At 37.1% G+C, this 23,102-nt stretch overlaps 1 protein-coding gene across 1 annotated transcript in view; it reads right to left on the bottom strand.

Moving 5' to 3' along the window:
- ARL15 (ADP ribosylation factor like GTPase 15) overlaps positions 1 to 23,102 on the bottom strand; it is a 461,702-nt gene that overhangs the window by 204,585 nt on the left and 234,015 nt on the right. The window contains exon 4 of the mRNA XM_027520528.1: positions 17,589 to 17,797. Within this exon, the coding sequence (XP_027376329.1) occupies positions 17,589 to 17,797 (209 nt within the window). The remainder of the gene's footprint in view (positions 1 to 17,588; positions 17,798 to 23,102) is intronic.

The following is a 23,102-nucleotide window of genomic DNA, read 5'->3' as shown; positions in this document are numbered from 1 at the left end:
ACTATATTTCTTGAGCTAATCTATCAATTCCAAAGTCCTTTTGAATACGAAAGAAAAAGTAATAAAAATTCCAGAAGATCACTTTTGCGCTCTTATAATATTTAAGCTGGCAACATATTCCAGGAACTTGGGTGTTTTTTGATAAATCATCTATTTTCTTTCATAAACAACCGTAAGCTGTAAAATATACCAGTTTAAGCTTGATACAGAGGAAAGACAAACATTGAAAACTAATTTAGCTTTCTTAAATAACACTGACTCTATAGGGAGGACTCACAAGCATGTACACTTACACAGACACACATCTGAGTAGACATGCAGGAACAAATTTCAGAGCTCTGTCCCACTGTCAGCATGGGAATTCACCAAGGCACTCCTGCAGCGTTTCCAAAGGGAATGCATGGACACTTCATTAAGGGTTGAACACAGGGCATAAACAAGTGCAATGACTTGCTCTGCATTTGGGTCCTCTTTTACATCCAAGTCCATTGTACAAAGGTCCACCTAGGACAGGGTGTCGAAAACGGGCAGCACTGAAGAAGAACCCAGGGTCACAGAATCATTTCATAAATGTATGTAAGACTGAAGGACCAGGTGATGCTCCTCTGATTGGTATAACTCAAAGGTAAGTTAAAACCAACTTTGGAATGAACAGCTCTCAGAGATCTGAAAGCTTTCTAATACCGGGATTTTCAACTTTGCGATTTAACAACCCTGCTGTTGGCCTTTCTTGGCCTGTTGTGAAGTAAATCAGGCAAACTAATGTGGGCTAACAAGTCTTTTTCACACTGTTCGATCACCCTGCCTCTCTCTTTCTCCGCAGACATGGCCTTTCTCCCACTCTGTCTGGCTGCCCTCCTCAAAGCACACAAAATGGCCACTGTAGTAACCCTGCATTACTGTCATTAGATCACAGATTAGTCAAGTGGAACTGGCTGGGCTTCCCAAAGGAGAGCTATACTTCAAAAATCTGTCCATGTCAAATGAAGGAAAAAAAACCCTGCGTGTAGGGTCACCCAGATCAATGATCAAAAGAAACTGAGAATGAACTGGGGGTGGGGGGAAACAACGCCCTCCTTTTTATTAAACACATACACAGGTCTGATTTATGATAAGGAATAGAGAGATAGGAAGCAGTTTTTTTTTCCCTAGTATGTCTTGTTTTCTTGTTTTCATTATTTTATCAAGTAATTTGTTTCCATCAGGCCCTTCTGGTTGGTAAATTTAGGGCTTTGGGAAAGTCCATAAGGAATCCTTAAAACTTTCCCCGAAAGAAAACACACCCCAGAAAATCTTGTTTTTAGGAAGACTCAGTTCCAAAAACAATTGAAAAGCAATAAAAGTAATGCAAAGTAATCCACCTTTAAGGTTTACGAAGATTTTATTTAAATCTGAAAGTAAGAACTGGTGCGAAGAACACTCAAATAATCTGAGTAACTTCTTGGGCCTTGAAAGAGAGGAAACAAGACTGTCAATCACATCCTGAGACCACACCATGTGACCCACTATAAAAAGCAGATTTCTGGGCTCCTGTGGGGCCTCCCGGAAAGCTAGAGATCTGCAGGTAGGTCCACAGCTAGTCCAAACACCTCCCTCATTTTCATGCTTTGGCAAAGTATAACATTCTACACCTACTTTTGTTTTGCTTTTTTAAAGACAAAGCTACAAACTTAACAGTGCTGTGAAACTGACGTATTAAAAAATAGAGGCAAGGATGATCTATCTGGAACACCATCAAGAACAAGTTTTAGTGTCAAATTGTGCAAGCGAAAAATCACTGAATGATCTGATCTTTCTGGCTTCATCACAGCAAAAGAGGAAAGAACATTTTATTAGTGATTTAAAAATAGCCGTTTCTGATAAGAACTCTCTATATATGAAAGAAAGATAAATTAATTGCTTATTACTACTCTAACAAAAATTGTAAGGGTTGTCTAAGGTCCTCATTGCTTTAATGATTTCAATTTCTTTTTGTATTTATAGTTTATTCTTTGAGCACCCTCAAAAGCATATAAATATATTGTGCCTAGATGGATTGTTTCCTGTATCATCTTTGTGTATCTGATGAGCACTGACAGGCCACTGTACCAAACAGGGCTACAAGTGTCATTTAATCCTCTTAACATCTCGGTCTGGAGGAGGCGAGGAGCAACAGTTAATACTGAGTACTCTCTATGGGCTCATTTAATCCTTACTGTTCACTATGAGATAGGTTCTAAGATTATCCCTGTTTTATAGATGAGGATACAGACTTCAGTATTTGCCCAATATGACTCAACAATTAGGATTTAAATCCAGATTTTGACCTCAGAGTCTTACTGTTCGTCATCTCCAAACCCCAAGTGCAACTTAAATACCCCTCAAGTTAAATATGTGCATGTCCTCAGATCGAGTAATTCCAATTTTACATCATTATATACTTGAGAAATGCTTACAAAGATACAAAAGGAAACACGTACAAAGGTAAGCATCAACAACCTTGTTTACAATCTTAAAAATCCAAAAATCAACCTAAAAGTTTATCATTGAGAGAAAGAATGGATTAAAATCTATAGCACAGCCATGCCTTGGAACATAGACTCAATTCTGAAAAAATAAGGGCAAAGGCCTTTAAATGCATCTTTAATGATTTGTTTCTTTGGAGAAAAGCTTTGCGATAAATATATGGTAAAACTGTTTAAAACTCAGAGTAATAACCTAGAGAATAAACTTTTCAAGCTAATTTTCTTGAAATGATTGTAACAGTTTACTGCTAGTATCTTAGAAGTACTAAGTTTAAGAAAATTACATTCATTAATGTACAGTCCATATTCATTATATTAAGCAAAATTTATCAGGTTGATGTTTCTAACCTTTTGATAGTCAAAGTTTTTTAATAATGTAGCTTAGTTGAAGGCTGAGAGTTACAGATTAGAGTGGAACAGGGCTCGTGAGGAGTAAAGAGAATACTCACTGTATACCTTTTGGTACCTTCTTAAAAGTGTACTATGTGGTTTTATTAATCATTAAGATTATTAACTAAAATGAGATGGAATGGATTAAAAAAAATATTTATTATTTACTTGGCTGTGCTGGGTCCTAGTTGTTGCATGTGGGATCTAATTCCCTGACCAGGGATCGAACCCAAACCCCATGCATTGGGAGCTCTGAGTGTGAGCCACTGGACAACCAGGGAAGTCAGAGATTGAATGGATTTTTAAAGATTATATAATACTCAATGGAGATCCAAGTGAAAATGATAGACACGAATTTTCTATAGGATTTTAGCCATATAATCTTAGTTGACAGAGAATGGGTCAAGGAATCTCAACTATAATTCCTGACAAACTTGTCTATACTTGTGTTCAAAGTGAGTGGAGAAGAGTTATTCTAAAAATAATTTCAGTGAGTTCAGTTCAGTTGCTCAGTCGTGTCTCTTTGCGACCCCATGAATCACAGCACGCCAGGCCTCCCTGTCCATCACCAACTCCCGGAGTCCACTCAAACTCATGTCCATCGAGTCGGTGATGCCATCCAGCCATCTCATCCTCTGTCATCCCCTTCTCCTCCTGCTCCCAATCCCTCCCAGCATCAGAGTCTTTTCTAATGAGTCAACTCTTCGCGTGAGGTGGCAAAGTATTAGAGTTTCAGCTTTAGCATCAGTCCTTCCAATGAACACCCAGGACTGATCTCCTTTAGAATGGACCAGTTGGATCTCCTTGCAGTCCAAGGGACTCTCAAGAGTCTTCTCTGACACCACAGTTCAAAAGCATCAATTCTTCGGCGCTCAGCTTTCTTCACAGTCCAACTCTCACATCCTTATGTGACCACTGGAAAAACCATAGCCTTGACTAAACGGACCTTTGTTGGCAAAGAAATGTCTCTGCTTTTTAATATGCTATCTAGGTTGGTCATAACTTTCCTTCCAAGGAGTAAGCGTCATTTAATTTCATGGCTCCAATCACCATCTGCAGTGATTTGGGAGCCCTCCAAACTAAAGTCTGATGCTGTTTCCACTGTTTCCCCATCTACTTCCCAAGAAGTGATGGGACCAGATGCCATGATCTTAGTTTTCTGAATTTCAGTGAAAGTATTAATAAATCCAGGAAATACAGCCCTATCTCTTGCTTAAACATCTTAAAAACATGACATTTTTAACAGCACATATTTTTCAGTTCAGTTTTACTATGGCTAAGGAGGCACATGACAAAATCTCGACTAACTAGAATCCAAATAAGAACAAGTAAACAAGTACCCAAGGACTGTAATATTCATATTACATTTTAACAGATGAAACTATAAAAACAGATTATCTAGCATTTACCCAAAAAAGCAATGTCTAGAGCCTCATATGGGGTTAGTACAGATTCGACAAATATTCTATAGTTTGTACATTGACACTGCTGGAACTAATGTTCTAAATAATTAAAGGGCATTGCACACTGAGAATCATTACAGAAAAACCGTATTTCCCTAGAGCAAAAAACTATGCTGATAAAAGTTTTGAAGACAAAAAGAAAAAGAGAACTTTTTGTAAATGTAAAAAAGATAGCTATATTAATAAAAACATTTCTGCTAGCTATAACAGGTTCAAGCAATTCAGTGATTCCATGTTTTACCTTAACGTCTGTGTTCTCTTTTCACCTAAAAAATGAGCTTGTTTGCATATTAACATTAAAAAAATCATTAAAAGTTATTATTAAGAAAAAATAGAAATGTGTCAAAACTTGAGATTTAAAGACAGAACATCAAAGTCAAAATAAAAATATGGAAATTCAGTATTATTTTTTATTTCCCCAAACCTGCAGAAACATGTATTTGTAGACTTAATGAATCTCTACCCATACATTAAGTCTAAATATTTAGACTTCACTTTCCAATAAGTTTGACAAGTACCATTTTAAATGCAACTGTATTAGAACTAAGTAAAATGTAAATCTTTACATATAACAAGAAAGAAAGGTGTTCTGTCTTAAGAATTTATGCTTTTATGTTTTGGAAAATTGGGGCATTTGTCTGGGCATATGATCTGCCTTTGTATAACAATACCAGGAACAGTATTAATGATACTGCTTACTGCATGTAAGTCGTGTACGGATGTGAGAGTTGGACTATAAAGAAAACTGAGTGCCAAAGAATTGATGCTTTTGAACTGTGCCGTTGGAGAAGATTCTTGAGAGTCCCTTGGACTGCAAGGAGATCCAACTAGTCCATCCTAAAGGAAATCAGTCCTGAATATTCACTGGAAGGACTGATGCTGAAGCTCAAACTCCAATACTTTGGCCACCTGATGCAAAAGAACTGACTCAGTGGAAAAGACCCTGATGCTGGGAGAGATTGAAGGTGGGAGGAGAAGGGGATGACAGAGGATGAGATGGTTGGATGGCATCACCGACTCAATGGACATGAGTTTGGGTAGACTCTGGGAGTTGGTGATGGACAGGGAGGTCTGGCGTGCTGCAGTCCATGGGGTCACAAAGAGTCGGGCAAGACTGAGCAACTGAACTGAATTGAACTTATAGACTATACCTCTAATTCATGCATGTAGACTATACCTCTAATTCATGATCGTTTTGGGGTTATTTTTCCAAGATCCCTCTAATTATTCAATCTTCTCCTCAACGCAATGAGCTAAATCATGATGAGAGAATATCTTTCTTTTATAGCACTGTTAACAACTGAATTCTTCAACCAGCTGTTCTCTAAGGATTCCCCTGCCAAACTCTTATTTTCATTTCATTATTTCTTTGTTCTCCTTGTCTAAACTATACAAGTTACCCAGATTTTCCACTCTGGCCTCTTTCACTAAAGACTTGTTTTGGCTTGACAAATTATTAGTCATAACTACAGTCTAAAAATAAATAATATATTATAAATTCTCCATGTTAAAATCATATCATTCTATGCAGCATCCAAATTATTTCACAGTTCATACACAGAAGCTTCTTCCCATCAGGCACAACTAATTTCATTTATCACTTATGAAAATAATTCCAGTTATTTTATGGAGCTATTTACTGTCTAAACATTCTTTACAGAGCATTCTTTTCAAGCTCCATAACCTTATTTCAGGTGTGGAATGAAGTAAACTCAATCTATACACACACTAATGAGTTCAGACTCTTGAACATGTCTAATTATAAGGCTAAATATAACAAAATGAATTTCTACTTGACTCTGTTCTTTTACATCCTAGTAGTAAAAAACTTGTATTTTTTTTTTAATTTTTGGTCAAATATTTATATGAAATTTGGATTTCAGAACTTCTGGTAAAGAAATTAAAGAATGTAATAGACCCAGTCAGGAGGGATCTATGCAGTGCCTGCAAAACCAGATGCTATTTTTCTTCATTAGCCTCTTTTAAGAATACAATTCTTGTTTGTGTTGAAAGTCTGAATCTTACCTGCATTTGAACCCCCTAGATACTTCTTTTGTTAAGAAATGAATACTCAAAGTGGGTATGTGAATATTTAAATAAGAGAGTTGTGGCTGAATATGGAATTCTACATAAAGAGATATTACTAAAGAAAGAAAAAGAATGAGTCTAGACACCAATGAACAAAAGGGAGAAGATGTTCTATAGACAAATTACTCAGGTGTAGATGAGTTCATTTCTACCAGAGCCCAGGGGCATTGGAAGAGTGGCCACTTCTAAGCACTATTCAGTCTATTGTCTGTACCACTGCTCACGTCTAGCTCATTGTTTTCATCAAAGGCACATGCAATTCATAGGTAAAGAAAAAATATGAAGTGGCAAAGAGAAAATGTCTGTTTCTGAGCGGCAGAGTAGTCTTTTCATCTCAAAAGATGAAAGCAGGTTATCTTTCATTATGTGTTTTTGTTCTTACAGGAGGAAGGCCCAAAATATGTGCTTTTCATATCTGTGCTAACACAACAGAGCTTTTCAAAGTCACTGCCAGACATGGACTGGTTTTTTTTACCTGCTTTTCCATGTTTTAAGTTAAGGATGTCTGACTCATTATAAACCTTGCTGGTTCCCTAGACTTTCTGTAGTCTGGCTTCACTGTGATTACTGGTCAAAACCTTTAATTACAGTATATAGTTTGTGCAGCTGCCTGGAAATTGGTCTCAGGGTCAGTGGCTCTTCCCGTTCCCCTCTTTCCATTCTTTTGAAGCAATACTGTTGAACTGGAGGCATTGTTCCAGCTTTTGGCTGTGCTCTGTCTGCTGCACACTATGAATAGCTTTGCAATCACTCTAGCAATTGGTTCTTCAACTGCCTTTAGGTTGTCAATTGTAATTCATTGGCTCCAGGCACCTTTTCTCTTTTCATTCTCTTGAGCTCTTTTCTTATTTAATTTGCAATAATATTAGGGAATGTCTTCTTCAGACATGTCACTAATGTCTTTCTGATTATGAGGCTGGGTGTACATGTGACTCTCATACATCTGCCTATTAAAATGTTCCACTACTTCCCTTATCTCTGATATGGGATGACAATCTTTTCAGTTTCTTGTAAGGAATTTGGCTTAATTTTGAAGTCTTCTTTCTAAAGAACAACCTAAGGAAACACCATAAAATACTCTTATTGGAGTTAATTTATGTAATTAGTTATTATTTTTATGACTTTCTAAAAGTGTAATTTTTCACTTTTGTAATAAGAATTAAGTTCTTTTTATTTTATTTTTTAAGTACATGTACACATTATAAAGTTGAGCTCTTATACCAAGGAGAAATAGTTAAGAGATAAAAGGTTTTAACTATTTAAAAGGTTGTTTTACAACCCATCCTTAGACATATAAGAAAATATTCAAACTATTCAAAGTGAGTTCTGATGCTTCTGCATTATAGGAAGTACTTTTCTTTAAAGAATAAACATATATCTTGATCTACTTAGGAAACAAACAAACAAAAGACCTTTAGTGTGTTAAGTCTCAAATCTTTAGTTCTGGATAAGACCCAGCAGATTAACTCCTCTCATTAGCTGCAGCCATCCCAGGGTAACCAAAGGTATTTTTAAGCAGACACTATGTAATAATAATAATGATAATAATTATCATAATGATAATAACTAACGCTTATTGTGCTTTTTATCTTCAAAGCATCTTACTGACATTAACTATGTGTCTATTTTCAAATAAATTTAACTCAACAAATGCTTTATTAACTTTGTAAGCTTTGGAATGTGTAGTAGTGGAGTTTCTTTGCAAATGAAATAACTAAAGCTAAGAACCAGAAAGATGGCTCTGGAAACTTTTGCCTCAGAATAATTTGTTGCCTTTGCTGAATGAGGGTTAACTAAACACTTATTTTTACAAGCTACAAAATTGAAATACAGATATAAAGGGTGAAATTCACCAGTACAACCAACCAAATAATACTGCTTCAAATAACAAAGAAGTAAAATAATACTGTTAGGATAAAATCTAACTCTAACTATATTGGTTATGATTCATTATTATAAAATATTTAAATATGTATAGGAAGAAAAACTGTTAAATGTAAGAATTTAAGAAATCCTTCTAAAGTTTCACAAATATAATAAATACTTTTATTAATTTACAAAGTTAAATTTCTTTTTATTAAATTGAACTCATTGCTTTAAAATCATCTCAATTACGTTCCCATAGAACTTTACCATGTACCAGTCTCCACATGAGAAATATAAGCAGTAAAAATAGTCTGTGGTGCTAGGAAGTGAAATAAGCTCTATACAGTTAAAAGACAGGCAATAAATTAAAAACATATTAAAATAATATTATTCAGGCAAGATGTCCTCACTTTTTATGAGAGACTTGGGAAGAAAAAACAATCTGTTGTAAGCAAGGTACTCAAGTAAAGTAAATAAAGAGAAGTAGATAAAAGGACACGAAAAGGACACAAAATTCAAACTTTTGTGAATATTGTAGTTAATAGATTGATGCTTTTGAAAAGTATTAACATGATCAGAGTGGTAAGGTTTCACAGAAGATCTGGTTCATGAGCAATATTCAAAGGTCAGGGTTTAGTGCAGAGGAAAAGGAAAATTTATATATTCAAGGATGGAAATAGATGAGCCATACTGAGTAAAAGGAGAATAGGGGAATCTAGACAAAGCTGATGGCATTAAGCCAACAGGGAAGCTGATCCAGAAAGACTCAGAGGTAGTAGTCATTCAAACAACATAGACCGAGCACAGAGACATAAACCAGAAATCCTGTCCTGCAAGGAGCCTGCGAACTTGAAGGGTATACAGAAAAGTTAACAAGCAATTAATTCTAATTTTTATGATTAGGATAAGCCCAGGATGCCTTGAGGAGTCACAAGGAGGACATCTGTCTCAGACACTGGTATGCAGCAAAAGTTCTTGTGACACACAATCTTTAGGTGATTTTCCTAGGGCAACAGGAATAGTAAGTGGTACTTTGAAATGAGAGAGAGAAAAAAAGAGAATACAATTCTCAAGCACATTAACATATTAAATCTGTGGTGTTTCATTTGATTCTAGAAGGAACTAGTAGGAGACACTTGGCTTTTAAGACAGGCATCGTGAAAAACAGATAGGAAGTCTGCTCTTTTCTGGTCTGTGTTGAGGAATAGGGAGGCAGGGAGAAGCAGTGGGGATGTAAACAACCAGGAAACTGGAGAGTACTCCAGAGGCGGAGGTGAGAGAGCTGGGCACAGAAATGTCTGCTGAGGAAAGTAACAATTGAGTTCCAAAACTTGCCGCTTTACATAAAATGAAGATATACAGGTGACTGAATAAAGGAAGAAAGTGGAAAGAAATGAGACTTTTATAAAAGAACATAATGAACTCTATTTGAGCATATACTGTTATATTTTCAAATGTATTACTTTGTTATCCCACTAAGTAATTTTGATAGCTGTTGTTATGTAATGTTCTTATGTAACATATTTCTTAACGGGAATTTCTTTTGTTTTCAGCAGGCAGGGAATATTTTCAAATTTATGCTGTGAGTGCAAGAAATACAGATCTACAGAATTCCCTAGAATGGTGAGATTAATGTGGCTAGATTTAGAATTCATGAAATCAAATATACAAATTAATTTTTTTGAGAAATGCATATAAAAAGCACATGAAAGTAGATTAAATAAAATATTCTGGCTATTTCAATAGTCTTCAAGAGTTGCTCTATAATAATGACGTTTTTGTAACAAACTATTAAAATGAATGTGATTCAGGTTCTCTTGCAAGTTAGTAAACATTTTCAAGGGATCACCAAGTCATTCAGTGGAAAACTGACTTCCAAACTCTCTCCTTTCCCCAAGATTAAACTGTAACAGAATGGAGTACATCTGTAAGAGATGGATGAAAAATAAATGGATCTCATATCATTTTAGGATAAATATATGTCCCATAAGGGAGTTTTCAAACTGCTCACACAATAAGTATGTACACTGTTCTATGTGAAATCAAATCAGTATTCTAAAATGCTGCCAAGAGGCAGGTCAAGATACTTGGAAGACTCTTAAGATTTAAAGTATACGACACTTTACAATGATTATACCACAAACACGTAGAGACACACACGTTTCTCTCCATACACAGAAAGGAATATTAAATTAAGCTAGGGTTTTATGTGATTTAAACACTGCTTTGCACTTCTAATAAAAGATCTGTCATGCAAAATCAGAGATGATATTCATTACTTCATAGAGCTACCAAAAAAGAACTGCTCTCCTGTCAAACAGCATAAATATAAAAAATTTAAACTAGCAGATTATTTACAAACAGTGCCCCAAAACTTCAATCTTTCTAAACTCTCTCTGACCCTTTGTAAGAAGAGGGAAATGTACAAAATGTAGAAATAATGATCTATATAAAAGAAGTAATTATAATTAAATGTAATAGTTAAGTAATATAAAACATATACTAGCACTCTCTTCCAGAAAAAGTCTAGACTACAAGTGAGAACTAAATAAACTATTCATGACATGGTAAATACTGAAAGTACTATTCAAAAAAGATGAATGCTGCTGCTAAGTCGCTTCAGTCGTGTCCGACTCTGTGCGACCCCATAGACAGCAGCCCACCAGGCTCCCCCGTCCCTGGGATTCTCCAGGCAAGAACACTGGAGTGGCTTGCCATTTCCTTCTCCAATGCCTGAAAGTGAAAAGTGAAAGGGAAGTCTCTCAGTCGTGTCTGAGTGGGTTGTCACTGCCTTCTCCAAAAAAGATGAATATTGATAATCAAAACATGGTCTAGGGGAATTCCCTGATGGTCCAGTAGTTAAGAATCTGGTGGGCAATACAAGGACATGAGTTCAATCCCTGGTGGGGGAACTAAGATCCCACATGGTATTAGTTAACTAAGCCCAGTCACTACAACTAGAGTGAAAGATACCACATGACACAATGAAGATCCTGCATACTGCATTAATATACAACAGGGCCCCAAAAAAGCATAAAAAAGTATAATGTTTATAGCATTACAGTTCAGTTCAGTTCAGTTGCTCAGTCGTGTCAGACTATTTGCAACCCCATGGACTGCAGCACACCAGGCTTCCCTGTCCATCACCAACTCCTGGAGCTTGCTCAAACTCATGTCCATCGAGTTGGTCATGCCATCCAACCATCTCATCCTCTGTCATCCCCTTCTCCTCCCACCTTCAATCTTTCCCAGCATCAGGGTCTTTTCCAATGAGTCAATTCTTTGTATCAGGTGGCCAAAGTATTGGAGTTTCAGCTTCAGCATCAGTCCTTCCAATGAATATTCAGGACTGATTTCCTTTAGGATTGACTGGTTTGATCTCCTTGCTGCCCAAGGGACTCTCAAGAGTCTTCTCCAACACCACAGTTCAAAAGCATCAATTCTTCAGTACTCAGCTTTCTTTATAGTCCAACTCTCACATCCATACATGATTATTGAAAAAACCATAGTTTTGACTAGATGGACCTTTGTTGGCAAAGTAATGTTTCTGCTTTTTAATATGCTGACTAGCTTTTCTTCCAAAGAGCAAACATCTTTTAATTTCATCACTGCAGTTACTATCTGCAGTGATTTGGGAACCCCCCCAAAAAAATAGTCTCTCACTGTTTCCATTGCCATGAAGTGATGGGATCAGATGCCATGGTGTTAGTTTTCTGAATGTTGAGTTTTAAGCCAACTTTTTCACTCTTCTCTTTCACTTTCATCAAGAGGCTCTTTAGCACTTCTTCACTTTCTGCCATAAGGGTCGTGTCATCTGGATATATGAGGTTATTGATATTTCTCTCAGCAATCTTGATTCCAGCTTGTGTTTCACCCAGTCCAGCATTTCATATGATGTACTCTGCATATAAGTTAAATAAGCAGGGTGACAATATACAGCCTCGACATACTTCTTTCCTGATTTGGAACCACTGTGTTATTCCATGTCCAGTTCTAACTGTTGCTTCTTGACCTCCATACAGATTTCTCAAGAGGTAGGTCAGGTGGTCTGGTATTCCCATCTCTTGAAAAATTTTCCACAGTTTGTTGTGATCCACACAGTCAAAGGCTTTGGCATAGTCAATAAAGCAGAAAAAGATGTTTTTTGGGAACTCTCTTTGCTTTTTCGATGATCCAGCAAATGTTGGCAATTTGATTTCTGGTTCCTCTGCCTTTTCGAAATCCAGCTTGAACATCTGGAAGTTCATGGTTCACGTACTGTTGAAGCCTAGCTTGGAGAATTTTGAGACTACTTTGCTAGTGTGTGAGATGTGTGCAATTTTGCAGTAGTCTGAATATTCTTTGGCACTGCCTTTCTTTGGGATTGGAATGAAAACAGACATACCTGCAAATACTCTTCTATTCTTCTTACATTCTATGTACATCGTGCATGCGGGCAAGGTCAGTTGTGTCTGACTCTTTGTGACCCCGTGGACTGTAGACCCCCGCCCAGGCTCCTCAGTCCATGGAATTCTCCAGGCAAGAATACTGGAGTGGGTTGCCATTTCCTCCTCGAGGAGATCTTTCCAACCTAGAGACTGAATCTGCATCCCCTGAGTCTCCTGCATTACAGGCAGATGCTTTACCACTGAGCCATGGGGGAAGCATGTACATCACAATAATGCACTAAATTACAATTGAACAAAAATTGAGAAACGCCTAATCATAAATTTCAACTTTACTGCTGATATTTTAATTTAGAAGCTGTACATTCCTATGCTACAATTAATGAGCCATGGAACCAATAGTGATCTAACCTTATAATTCTACTTCAAATTTCTATGCTTCACACTTTTATATCCTTTTTAAAATTTTTAAAATCTGAAGTACAGTTGATTTTTGGGCTTTCCTCATAGCTCCATTGGTAAAGAATCCAACTGCAATGCAGGAGACCCTGGTTCGATTTTTGGGTAGGGAAGATCCACAGGAGAAGGAATAGGCTACCCACTCTAGTATTCTTGGGCTTCTCTGATGCCTCAGCTGGTAAAGAATCCGCCTGCCATACGGGAGACCTGGGTTCGAAAGATCCCCTGGAGAAGGGAAAGGCTACCCACTCCAGTATTCTGGCCTGGAGAATTCCATGGACTATAGAGTCCATGAGGTTGCAAAGAGTCGGACACGACTGAGCAACTTTCACTTCACTTCACAGTTCATTTACAATGTTGTGTTAGTTTTCATACTTTTTAATATTTTCTTTAATATAAATTTAATTCAGTATTTTTGATGTATTATTCCTGAAAAAGTTACGTACTTTTGGATTAAGGATATGAAAGAATATCAGATCAGATTAGACTGCAGAAAAGATAAACCATGTCTTTCATGTTGACAAAATGTGCCATTTTTAAGACACTGTAATGCCCAATAAAATGAAAATAGGATTTTAAAAAGCTGGGAGGTAAAAGAATCAACTGTGTAGAGAGAAAAAAGGATTACTTTTATTGGCTACTCTATCAACTTAACTTCTCCTAAAATCCTCCTGATCTATTAAATAACTTCAGAACTGAAGTATGCTCTCCTATGGGAGTTGTAAAACAAATTAGATACAATTACAATTCAATACAAATTAAAAAATCAACCTATTTACCCTTAAGATGATTCTTGTTTTAGAAAGCTTTATCGTTTCAGTTAGATCAGAATTTTCCCTAATGAATCAAATGGGCCACTTGATATAACTATAGAGTTTTATATTATATTTTCTACAGAGAAAAATAGTTGATATGAGTAAATTCTGGAAAACTGTGGTAACTACACCTCCCTAAAGTGAATACAACAAACATCTGTTGCAAGAACTGCTTGGCTTTCAGAAAGTATGTAAAGGGTGTCCTTTTTCCCAGTGTTTTGCTATTACCCAAAAAAAAAAAGCTTAAAAATTTTTTCTCTACTGTCCAGTCTCAAGGCATAAAATCTTAAAATTCTGGTAAGTTAAACACAGATCATTACCAAGTAGGTATATTACAGAAAGGAAAACTATGCAATGCACAAGATTGTTGCTTTCTAAATGTTGCTTTCTAAAAAAGCAACAAAATAATGGGGCCTGTTGCTCTCTATCTGTAGGTTACACCATAATTTTAACCATTGTTCCTATCTTAGTTCTCAATACAAACCTAGCAAAACTTGCACTGCAGAGGGAGGAACTAAATATATAACTTCCTGAGGATTTTCACCCTCTGTGGGAATCCTAGTGATAATTCAGTTTTCTCCTATGGTTTTCACCAGCTCCTACCAGTTTCTAAGCTCAAGAGTAAACTGATATTCTTCTTAAATGATAAATGAATTTTTACAGTTTTACTTGAGTGATAGGGTAAATAACTGCAAGTTTTTTGCAAATACATTAAGCACAAAATGCAATAATTTCAATGAGAGTAGGGAAATATAGGGTAAATAACTGCAAGTTTTTTGCAAATACATTAAGCACAAAATGCAATAATTTCAATGAGAGTAGGAAAGTATGCCTCATTTTTTGTAACTGTGTCAAAGTACTGTTCCGTGCTTCTTGGTAAACTGAATGCATATTCCCTGATCCTGAAAGAACAGAATTTTACCTAAAATACACAGGTATTTTGCAGAGTAAAACATCATCTTTTTAGCATCTGGCAATTAGTGCACACAAATTAGCAGGTAGAAATGAATAGAAATGTTTATACACAACAAAGCACAGGACATGTAATACCTTTAGGCTCAGGAAAGGAAGTAATAAACAGATGACCACTTCTCAACTCATTTCTAATAACATGTAACTCTGCTTACTTCTTAATCTTCTCTCTCCTCTTCTATTTATGCCTACTCCCAACAATTTTGAGGTTACTATTTATGAAAATTTTAAGATTTAATTTCATAATTCCATTTTTATGCTAACACAAAGGTATTAATTCATAAAACATTCCTAGGAGTATTTCAGGAAAGCATCATAATACTACACAGAGAAACCTCTGTCGTACAAGCAATGGGGAAAACAGGAAGCTTCCATTTCTTTCTCTCTCAAATTCAAAGTAAGTTTGAGCACTTCACTATGTCTCAAGTTCAAGATCTGCAATGGAATTTGTCCATGAATTCAATTAGGGCAGTCTAAAGCATAAACATGCACCTGGTGTAGTATGTGTGTGTGTAATCACAGGGAAATGCTTTACTTAGAGCAGTCTTCAAAATGGCATTTGCAAATTCCACCACAAGTGGAAATTTTGTAGAAAATTCATTTAAAATGGATATGAATAAAAAGCAAAGTCAAAGACACATATGCTCCAGTATATACAAGCTTAGAATAATTTTCAAAGTATATCTATGATTACCCTACATTCATAACCTCTTCTTCCTGAAAAAATGAATTGTCAGGCGAGTGTATTCTCGGTTCTGTCTCGTCTCAACAAAAATTTGAAGTGACAGACGTTAGATAACTGTCCTCTTCCTAGAAGAGGCAGCCAGCCAACAATCACATGGCATACTCTTAAGCAATTAATTGTTGCAAGCTACCTTTATTCAATGTAGCAGTCTTTAATTCCTATGGAGGATTACTATGAGTCATATGTTAGGTTTATGGAACATATTAGCTTCACTTTTTGATGTCTATGGAAACATATAAACAGCTTCTAATTTAAAAGCAAAATAAAATCTTTTCAGCTATAGCACATGTCTTTAAAGTGATTTGAAGTGTTACATAATATCTATTTCATATCATAACCTGTATTTATTCATGTATAAATACATCTGTGTATTACTACACATAATATGTTATTAAACATGTATTATTAATACACACAGATGTTATACGGTCTATGTATATTCTGTAATACTTTCATATATTTTCCATAGTAAATCTAAGGATATCAATGCCTTTTTAGCAAATCACCTTATAAACTAATCTAACATTTATAACTAACCAGCATTACACTATTACATCCATTTTACAGACAGAAAAACTGGTGTTAAGAGGTTAAAAAAATGTACCTGAGGTCTTAAGAAGCAATCAGGAAGGCACCACAACTACATTGCTGAAGATCTGCACATTGTTGATTGTTTGAACAGATTTGTATTTTTCTTTTTTATCTTAATCATTTAATATTATCTGTACGGTATTTCAGCACTACTTAATGCTGAATAAGGCAACTAAATATACATATAAGCTGTGTTTAATACGAAATCCCTGCCTTCTTTACTACTTTCCTAAAATAAATGAAAATACTCTGTATATGGTACCTCCTACACTCAGTATACTTCAAAGTGAATTAGGAAATCAATCCCACTCACTTCACATTAAAAAAGAATCACATTATTTGCATTTCACAGGTAAGAAAGCAGGCACAAGGACAAAGCTATCTGCCAATAGGTCCCACACAAAGTGGGAAGGAGTCTGGAGTTAGAACATGTTATATCCTTGGCTCCTCATCTGTTTTTCAGACTAAAGGGCAGTGTGGCTTGTATTACTCTAAAGTCAATAAAAAAAAAAGCACAGAACTTTTGAAGTAGGGGGAGGTGGTGGTGATAGAACATCCCGAGAATTACAGGTGAAAAGGAGTACATCAAAAGTTTAGATTTCACTGTACTTAAGGTTAACCTTCACTATCATTTAAGTTTTGAAAGCTATTCGTGTATCTTATTACTCTAGTACCATGAATCAGAAACTCTGCTGAGACTGTGGTTATCTGCCCAGAATTAGTCTCATGCTTTTATAGGAGAGATACAAGCTAAGAAATGAAATTAAATATGGAAGATAAAGAATGGGTCCATATTAAAAGGTATTCGGTAGCATGGAACTTGCAAGATAAGACATCAATTTTCAGCCTCGCTGATTACAGAATAGTACCCACTGCTTCTAGTAAGCAGTGGGCATTAGAGGGGAAAACAACGTGACATCTGAGGGCGAATGATGCATGGTAATACATATGATGCATGCCTTGAAAAGAAGAATGAACTAAGTAAGCTGGTAGGCTAAAAAAACAAAAGTTAAATAACCAGGCCTTTAGCGCTCAAAAATAGATGAGAAATATATTCAGATAAATCCTCTAACTTTTGCTAAATGGTTAAAAAAAAAAACCACCTATGATCTCGAAGTGGGGTTAGAGGTATGTGAATAATACTTTCCATAAGATTAATACAGGCTTTCTTTTTTCATAACCTAAAATTTCATGTTGAGAAGCAGTATAACCAGCATATCTCTAATTACAGGAATTTTTTCAGATTCCAGCATGGCAGCACAAGTGCAACAAACAGTCAGACCAAGAGTTGTTACCTTCGTGAGACATACCTCTTGTACTGATCGAGCAGCTGGCTTGTCTTGATGATTGGCCAATATTAAAAAGGGTAAAGTGCATAATTGTGGGTGCTGAAGAGCTGAGTGCAGTTCATTTCTAGCAGTCTCTAAATCATCTTCTGAAGAGGCACTGTCTAATACAAATATTACCCCTTGAGATCCTTGGTAGTAGCGGCTCCAGTATTTCCGGATATTATCAGCCCCTGTCAAAAACAAAACAAATTCTCTTTTTAAAAATAGCTTTCAGCAACATGAAAAATGTTCCCAACAGTAATTTCCTATTGGACACCAACATTGCTTTGAAAATTAAGTGCAGAGATCACACCTGATGAGAACAAAGGCATTAGAGCCAACGGTTAGATATGGCCTTGAAGGAGAACACAGAAGTTTAAGAGTCATTCTTCATGCCTTTCTTATCAAAATATGGAAGAAAGAATCAGGTTAAGTACTTCTTAAACGCAAAAGAATGTTTTCAGATTTGCTTAATAGTCCCGAATAAACTACCCTCTCTATAAACTGAGTCTGAGCCTAACTCAGAGAGCAGAATAACAAAGCTGTTCACCAAGGGTTCTCTCCATACCATTAACATCAGTAAGAGAACCACTTAGTGATCAGGGCAACCTTGTTTAATTTAAACAGAAAGCTATTAGCACAATACCTTATGTGCCAAAGTGCTAAACTCTTAATGAAGTAAAATCTTGGCCTTTGGCACATTTGTATAACTCCGTTTGGCAAGAATCTGCCAGTCAATGCAGAAGACATAAGAGACGTGGGTTTCGATCCCTGGGTCAGGAAGATCCCCTGGAAAAGGAAATTGCAACCCACTCCAGTATTCTTGCCTGGAAAATTCCACGGACAGAAGAGCGTGGTGGGCTACAGTCCATAGAGTCCCAAAGAGTCAGATATGACCGAGCATGCACGCATACTCATGGCCTCAGTGGGATGGATATTAATAAATAAGACAGTAAGATTCTCATCAGCCAGGGCCAAGTCTTATTCCTTATTGTGTTTCAAACATCTAGCATAATTTACAATTAAAAGTCTGATACAAGAATGAGGAAAATGAGGGAAGAAGGAAATGGAATTATATAATAATTAGGCTTCCAACTCGGAGGAAACTGGGGCCAAGAGATGTGAAGTGACTAAGCTCCACTGATGTATACAGTAAATCACAAACTTGAGGTCTGCGTCTGAATAAGTAGACAACTTGCTCAGGGAGGGCGTGGGTATTTCCCACTATATAATGATGAATAATTCCTTTTCTTTGATTCATGAATAACATGGGCAATTTGTGTGTGTGCAGCATGCATGTGTGTGTGTGTGGGGGGGGGGTGGTGGAGAGGGGGATTATATAACCAATACAAGTTATGGGTTATTTAACAAAAATTTGGTATCAAGGAATTTCACCGATTTCATACATATAATCAAGTTATAACTAGTTAAAAACTGTATTTTAGTCATCTATGGAACATCTAGCTTCTGTGGTGGATCTAGTGTGCTCAGAGTTAGGAATTCAGAGCAGAGACTGGAACTGGTGTCTATTGGCTGCCAAGAGTAAAATGTGTGTCTCTTCTCAAACCGTGTTAAGTGAAATCATTTTGGTAGCTTGGAAATGGACAGCGTAGGAGTATTTTCCCCAAGAAAAAATCAGGAAAAGCTATCTGTCAGGTCTTTCCTTCCGCTGGAGAGCCAATTTACCATGGGATGACACTGAGAAGAGGAAAAATTATAAAGGGACATATTAGGGTTCTCTGGGAGTAAGGGATGAGTCATCTGTTCAGTCTGGGCAAGTCTCTTCAAAGAGTAATATCAATCAAACGGCTACCATTTATTAACCACTTCTACATTCCAGGCACAGAGCTAAGTATTGTTGAAAAAACAGCTCAGGTAATTCTTACAACAAAATTTAAAAGGAAATTGCAACCCACTCCAGTATTCTTGCCTGGAAAATTTCATGGACAGAGGAGCCTGTGGAATTTAAAATTTTAAAATTTAAAAGGGAGGTATAATTGAATTAGGCTTTGAAACTTATTCTGAGATTCTAAAATCTGGGGTATTCATTATAATATTGTATAAAAATAACCAGGTAAACATTAACATCAAGGGAATTTGATGTTGAATAACCTTAAATATCTAGACTAGAGATCTTTTCAAGAAAATTAGAGATACCAAGGAACATTTCATGCAAAGATGGGTGCAATAAAGAACAGAAACGGTATCACCTAACAGAAGCTGAAGATATTAAGAAGAGGTGGCAAGAATACACAGAAGACTATACAAAAAAGATCTTAATGACCCAGATAACCATGATGGTGTGATCAGTCACCTAGAGCCAGACATTCTGGAGTGTGAAGTCAAGTGGCCCTTAGGAAGCATCACTACAAACAAAGCTAGTGGAGGTGATGGAATTTCAGCTGAGCTATTTCAAATCCTAAAAGATGATGCTGTACAAGCACTGACTCAATATATCAGCAAATTTAGAAAACCCGAAAGTGGCCACAAGCTTAGAAAGGTCAGTTTTCATTCCAATCCCAAAGAAAGGCAAGCCAAAGAATGTTCAAACTACCACAAGTGTACTCATGACACAGACTAGCAAAGTAATGCTCAAAATTCTCCAAGCTAGGCTTCAACAGTACATCAACTGGATTTCAAAAAGGCAGAGGAACCAGAGATCAAATTGCCAACATCCAATGCATCATAGGAAAAGCAAGAGAATTCCAGAAAAATATCTGCTTCATGGACTACACCAAAGCCTTTGACTGTGTGGATCACAACAAACTATGGAAAATTCTTCAAGAGAAGGGAATAGCAAACCACCTTACCTGCCTCCTGAGAAATCAGTATGCAGGTCAAGAAGCAATAGTTAGAACTGGACATGGAATCCAGACTGCAGGGAGAAATATCAATAACCTCAGATATGCAGGTTACACCATCTTTATGGCAGAAAGTGAAGAGGAACTAAAGAGCACGTGGTGAAAGTGAAAGAGGAGAGAGAAAACGCTGGCTTAAAACTCAACATTCAAAAAACTAAGATCATGGTATCTGGTGCCATCACTTCATGGCAAATAGATGGGAATACAATGAAAACAGTGACAGACTTCATTTTCTTGGGCTCCAAAGTGACTGCAGATGGTGACTCCGTAGAGTTTGAGAAAGGTCTGGGAGTTGGTATTGAACAGGGAAGCCTGGTGTGCTGCAGTCCATTGGATTGCAAAGAGTTAGGACTAAGAGACTGAACAGAACTGAACTGAACCTTAAATATGCAAAGATAGAGGATACAAGCAGGCTTGATGCCTATCAGACATGGTCCAACCAAGAAAACAAAACAAGGAGAGGAAATTTATGCTCAGTTCAATTCAGTTGCTCAGTCATGTCCAGCTCTTTGCAACCCCATGAGTCGCAGCCCACCAGGCCTCCCTGTCCATCACCAACTTCCGGAGTTCACCCAAACCCATGTCTATCGAGTCAGTGATGCCATCCAGCCATCTCATTCTCTGTCGTCCCCTTCTCCTCCTGCCCCCAATCCTTCCCAGCATCAGGGTCTTTTCCAATGAATTAACTCTTTGCATGAGGTGGCCAAAGTATTGGAGCTTCAGCTTCAACATCAGTCCTTCCAATGAACACCCAGGACTGATTTCCTTTAGGATGGACTGGTTGGATCTCCTTGCAGTCCAAGGGACTCTCAAAAGTCTTCTCCAACACCACAGTTCAAAAGCATCAATTCTTCGGCACTCAGCTTTCTTCACCGTTCAACTCTCATATCCATACATGACTACTGGAAAAACCATAGACTTGACTAGACAGACTAATGTCTTGACTTGACTTGACTAATGTCTCTGCTTTTTAATATGCTATCTAGGTTGGTCATAACCTTCCTTCCAAGGAGTAAGCGTCTTTTAATTTCATGGCTGCAATCACCATCTGCAGTGATTTTGGAGCCCAGAAAAATAAAGTCTGACACTGTTTCCACTGTTTCCCCATCTATTTGCCATGAAGTGATGGGACCAGATGCCATGATCTTCATTTTCTGAATGTTGAGCTTTAAGCCAACTTTTTCAGTCTCCTCCTTCACTTTCAATTTACGCTACAGATTATTTAATAAAGGGAATTAGTTTCATAAGTGACGGTAGAACTAAGAAAACAACAGTGGCACTGAAATTAGCAATATCTTAGGTCAAGTTCCCTATGTGCAGAGCCTGAGATGAGTCTCTTACACACTTGAGTATACGCAGAGTTCTGTCAGGAGAAACTGGAGTGAAAGCAGAAAGGGACCATGCAAAGATATGGTTTCAGAAATCTAGCTTCAGCCTGATCCAGTGAGGCGTTCTAGAGTGTGGGCTGAACTGCCGAAGTCACCCAGTCCAAATGGCAAGGGGGCTGGGCTGTTTCACCCCTGAATAGTCGTTGGCTATGAGCCATCTCTAGGGAACAGAGAGGGTGGTGGGGCATGATCTCATAATCTCCCCAATATATTTCGTTGAGGCAATTACTGTCAGCCAAGGGCAGGCCTCTGGAGAAGGGTACAGGTGTGAGTCATTAGCAGCCAATACCCGCAGCAGCTGGGAGATGGAGGCACTGGCCCAATAAAGGAGATCTGGGTAGGATATCAACAGCATCTGCTACAGGCTACATCCAGACATTATCCACATGAGAGAGGAACATCCATAAGCTTGAAGAACAAAAGTAGAGACAGTATTACCTGGTGGTAAATGTCTAAAACAACAAAAACGCTGTGTGCACAGGTATCCATACACAAGCTTTTTATAAATTTTACCAACAAAAATGATGTGTAGTACACAATTTTAATATAATAAGAACATATGCAACATACCTTGTCACAAGTTCCATAGAGCTCATTAGTGCTCACAGAATGCTTTCATTGATTTCACCAAACTTTTGTATCTATAGCCAACCAACAGCTGAGGTTGACCAACTACAGTTCTGAAATAACAGTTGGTTGTACAAAATGTTTACATGTATTAATTCACTAGCCATGATAGTCTTATGAGGTAGGTGTTTTTATCACTCTCATTTTATCAATAAAATGTGTCCGGTTTTATAATATGTCCAAGGCTAAACAACTAGGAATATATTTAGGTCTGGTGTGATTGAAATAGAAGGATCATTGACTGCAGAAGTGACAAAGCCAAATAAAGAACTCTACTATCACATAAGCTAAGGCAGGGTGGGAAGGGGGAAGGGAACCTGTTAGAATAAAAGGTACCTCCGTGCTTATACATATTAATGCTCAGAGTGGGAACCTGTCCAAGAACATTTCCCAACCAATTAATTGAACGAATAGTATTATTAAGTGCCTATTCTATACAAGTCACTGAGCTAGAACCTATAAGAAGTATTTAGAAAGCCATTATTCCTCTTAGCTCAAACTCTCAAAGCTTGTAAAGTAATCTTGATTACAAATGAGGCCTGTAACTGTATGAGAGGAAGAAAACATGGCCATACAATTGGAGGGTATCCAGAGAGCCAAGGGCTTCCCTGGTAGCTCAG

The sequence above is a fragment of the Bos indicus x Bos taurus genome, chromosome 20 (genome assembly GCF_003369695.1).
Source record: "Bos indicus x Bos taurus breed Angus x Brahman F1 hybrid chromosome 20, Bos_hybrid_MaternalHap_v2.0, whole genome shotgun sequence".
NCBI lineage: Eukaryota > Metazoa > Chordata > Mammalia > Artiodactyla > Bovidae > Bos > Bos indicus x Bos taurus.
Note: the sequence above shows the minus strand (reverse complement) of the source record. Positions and strands in the feature narration are given on the sequence as shown.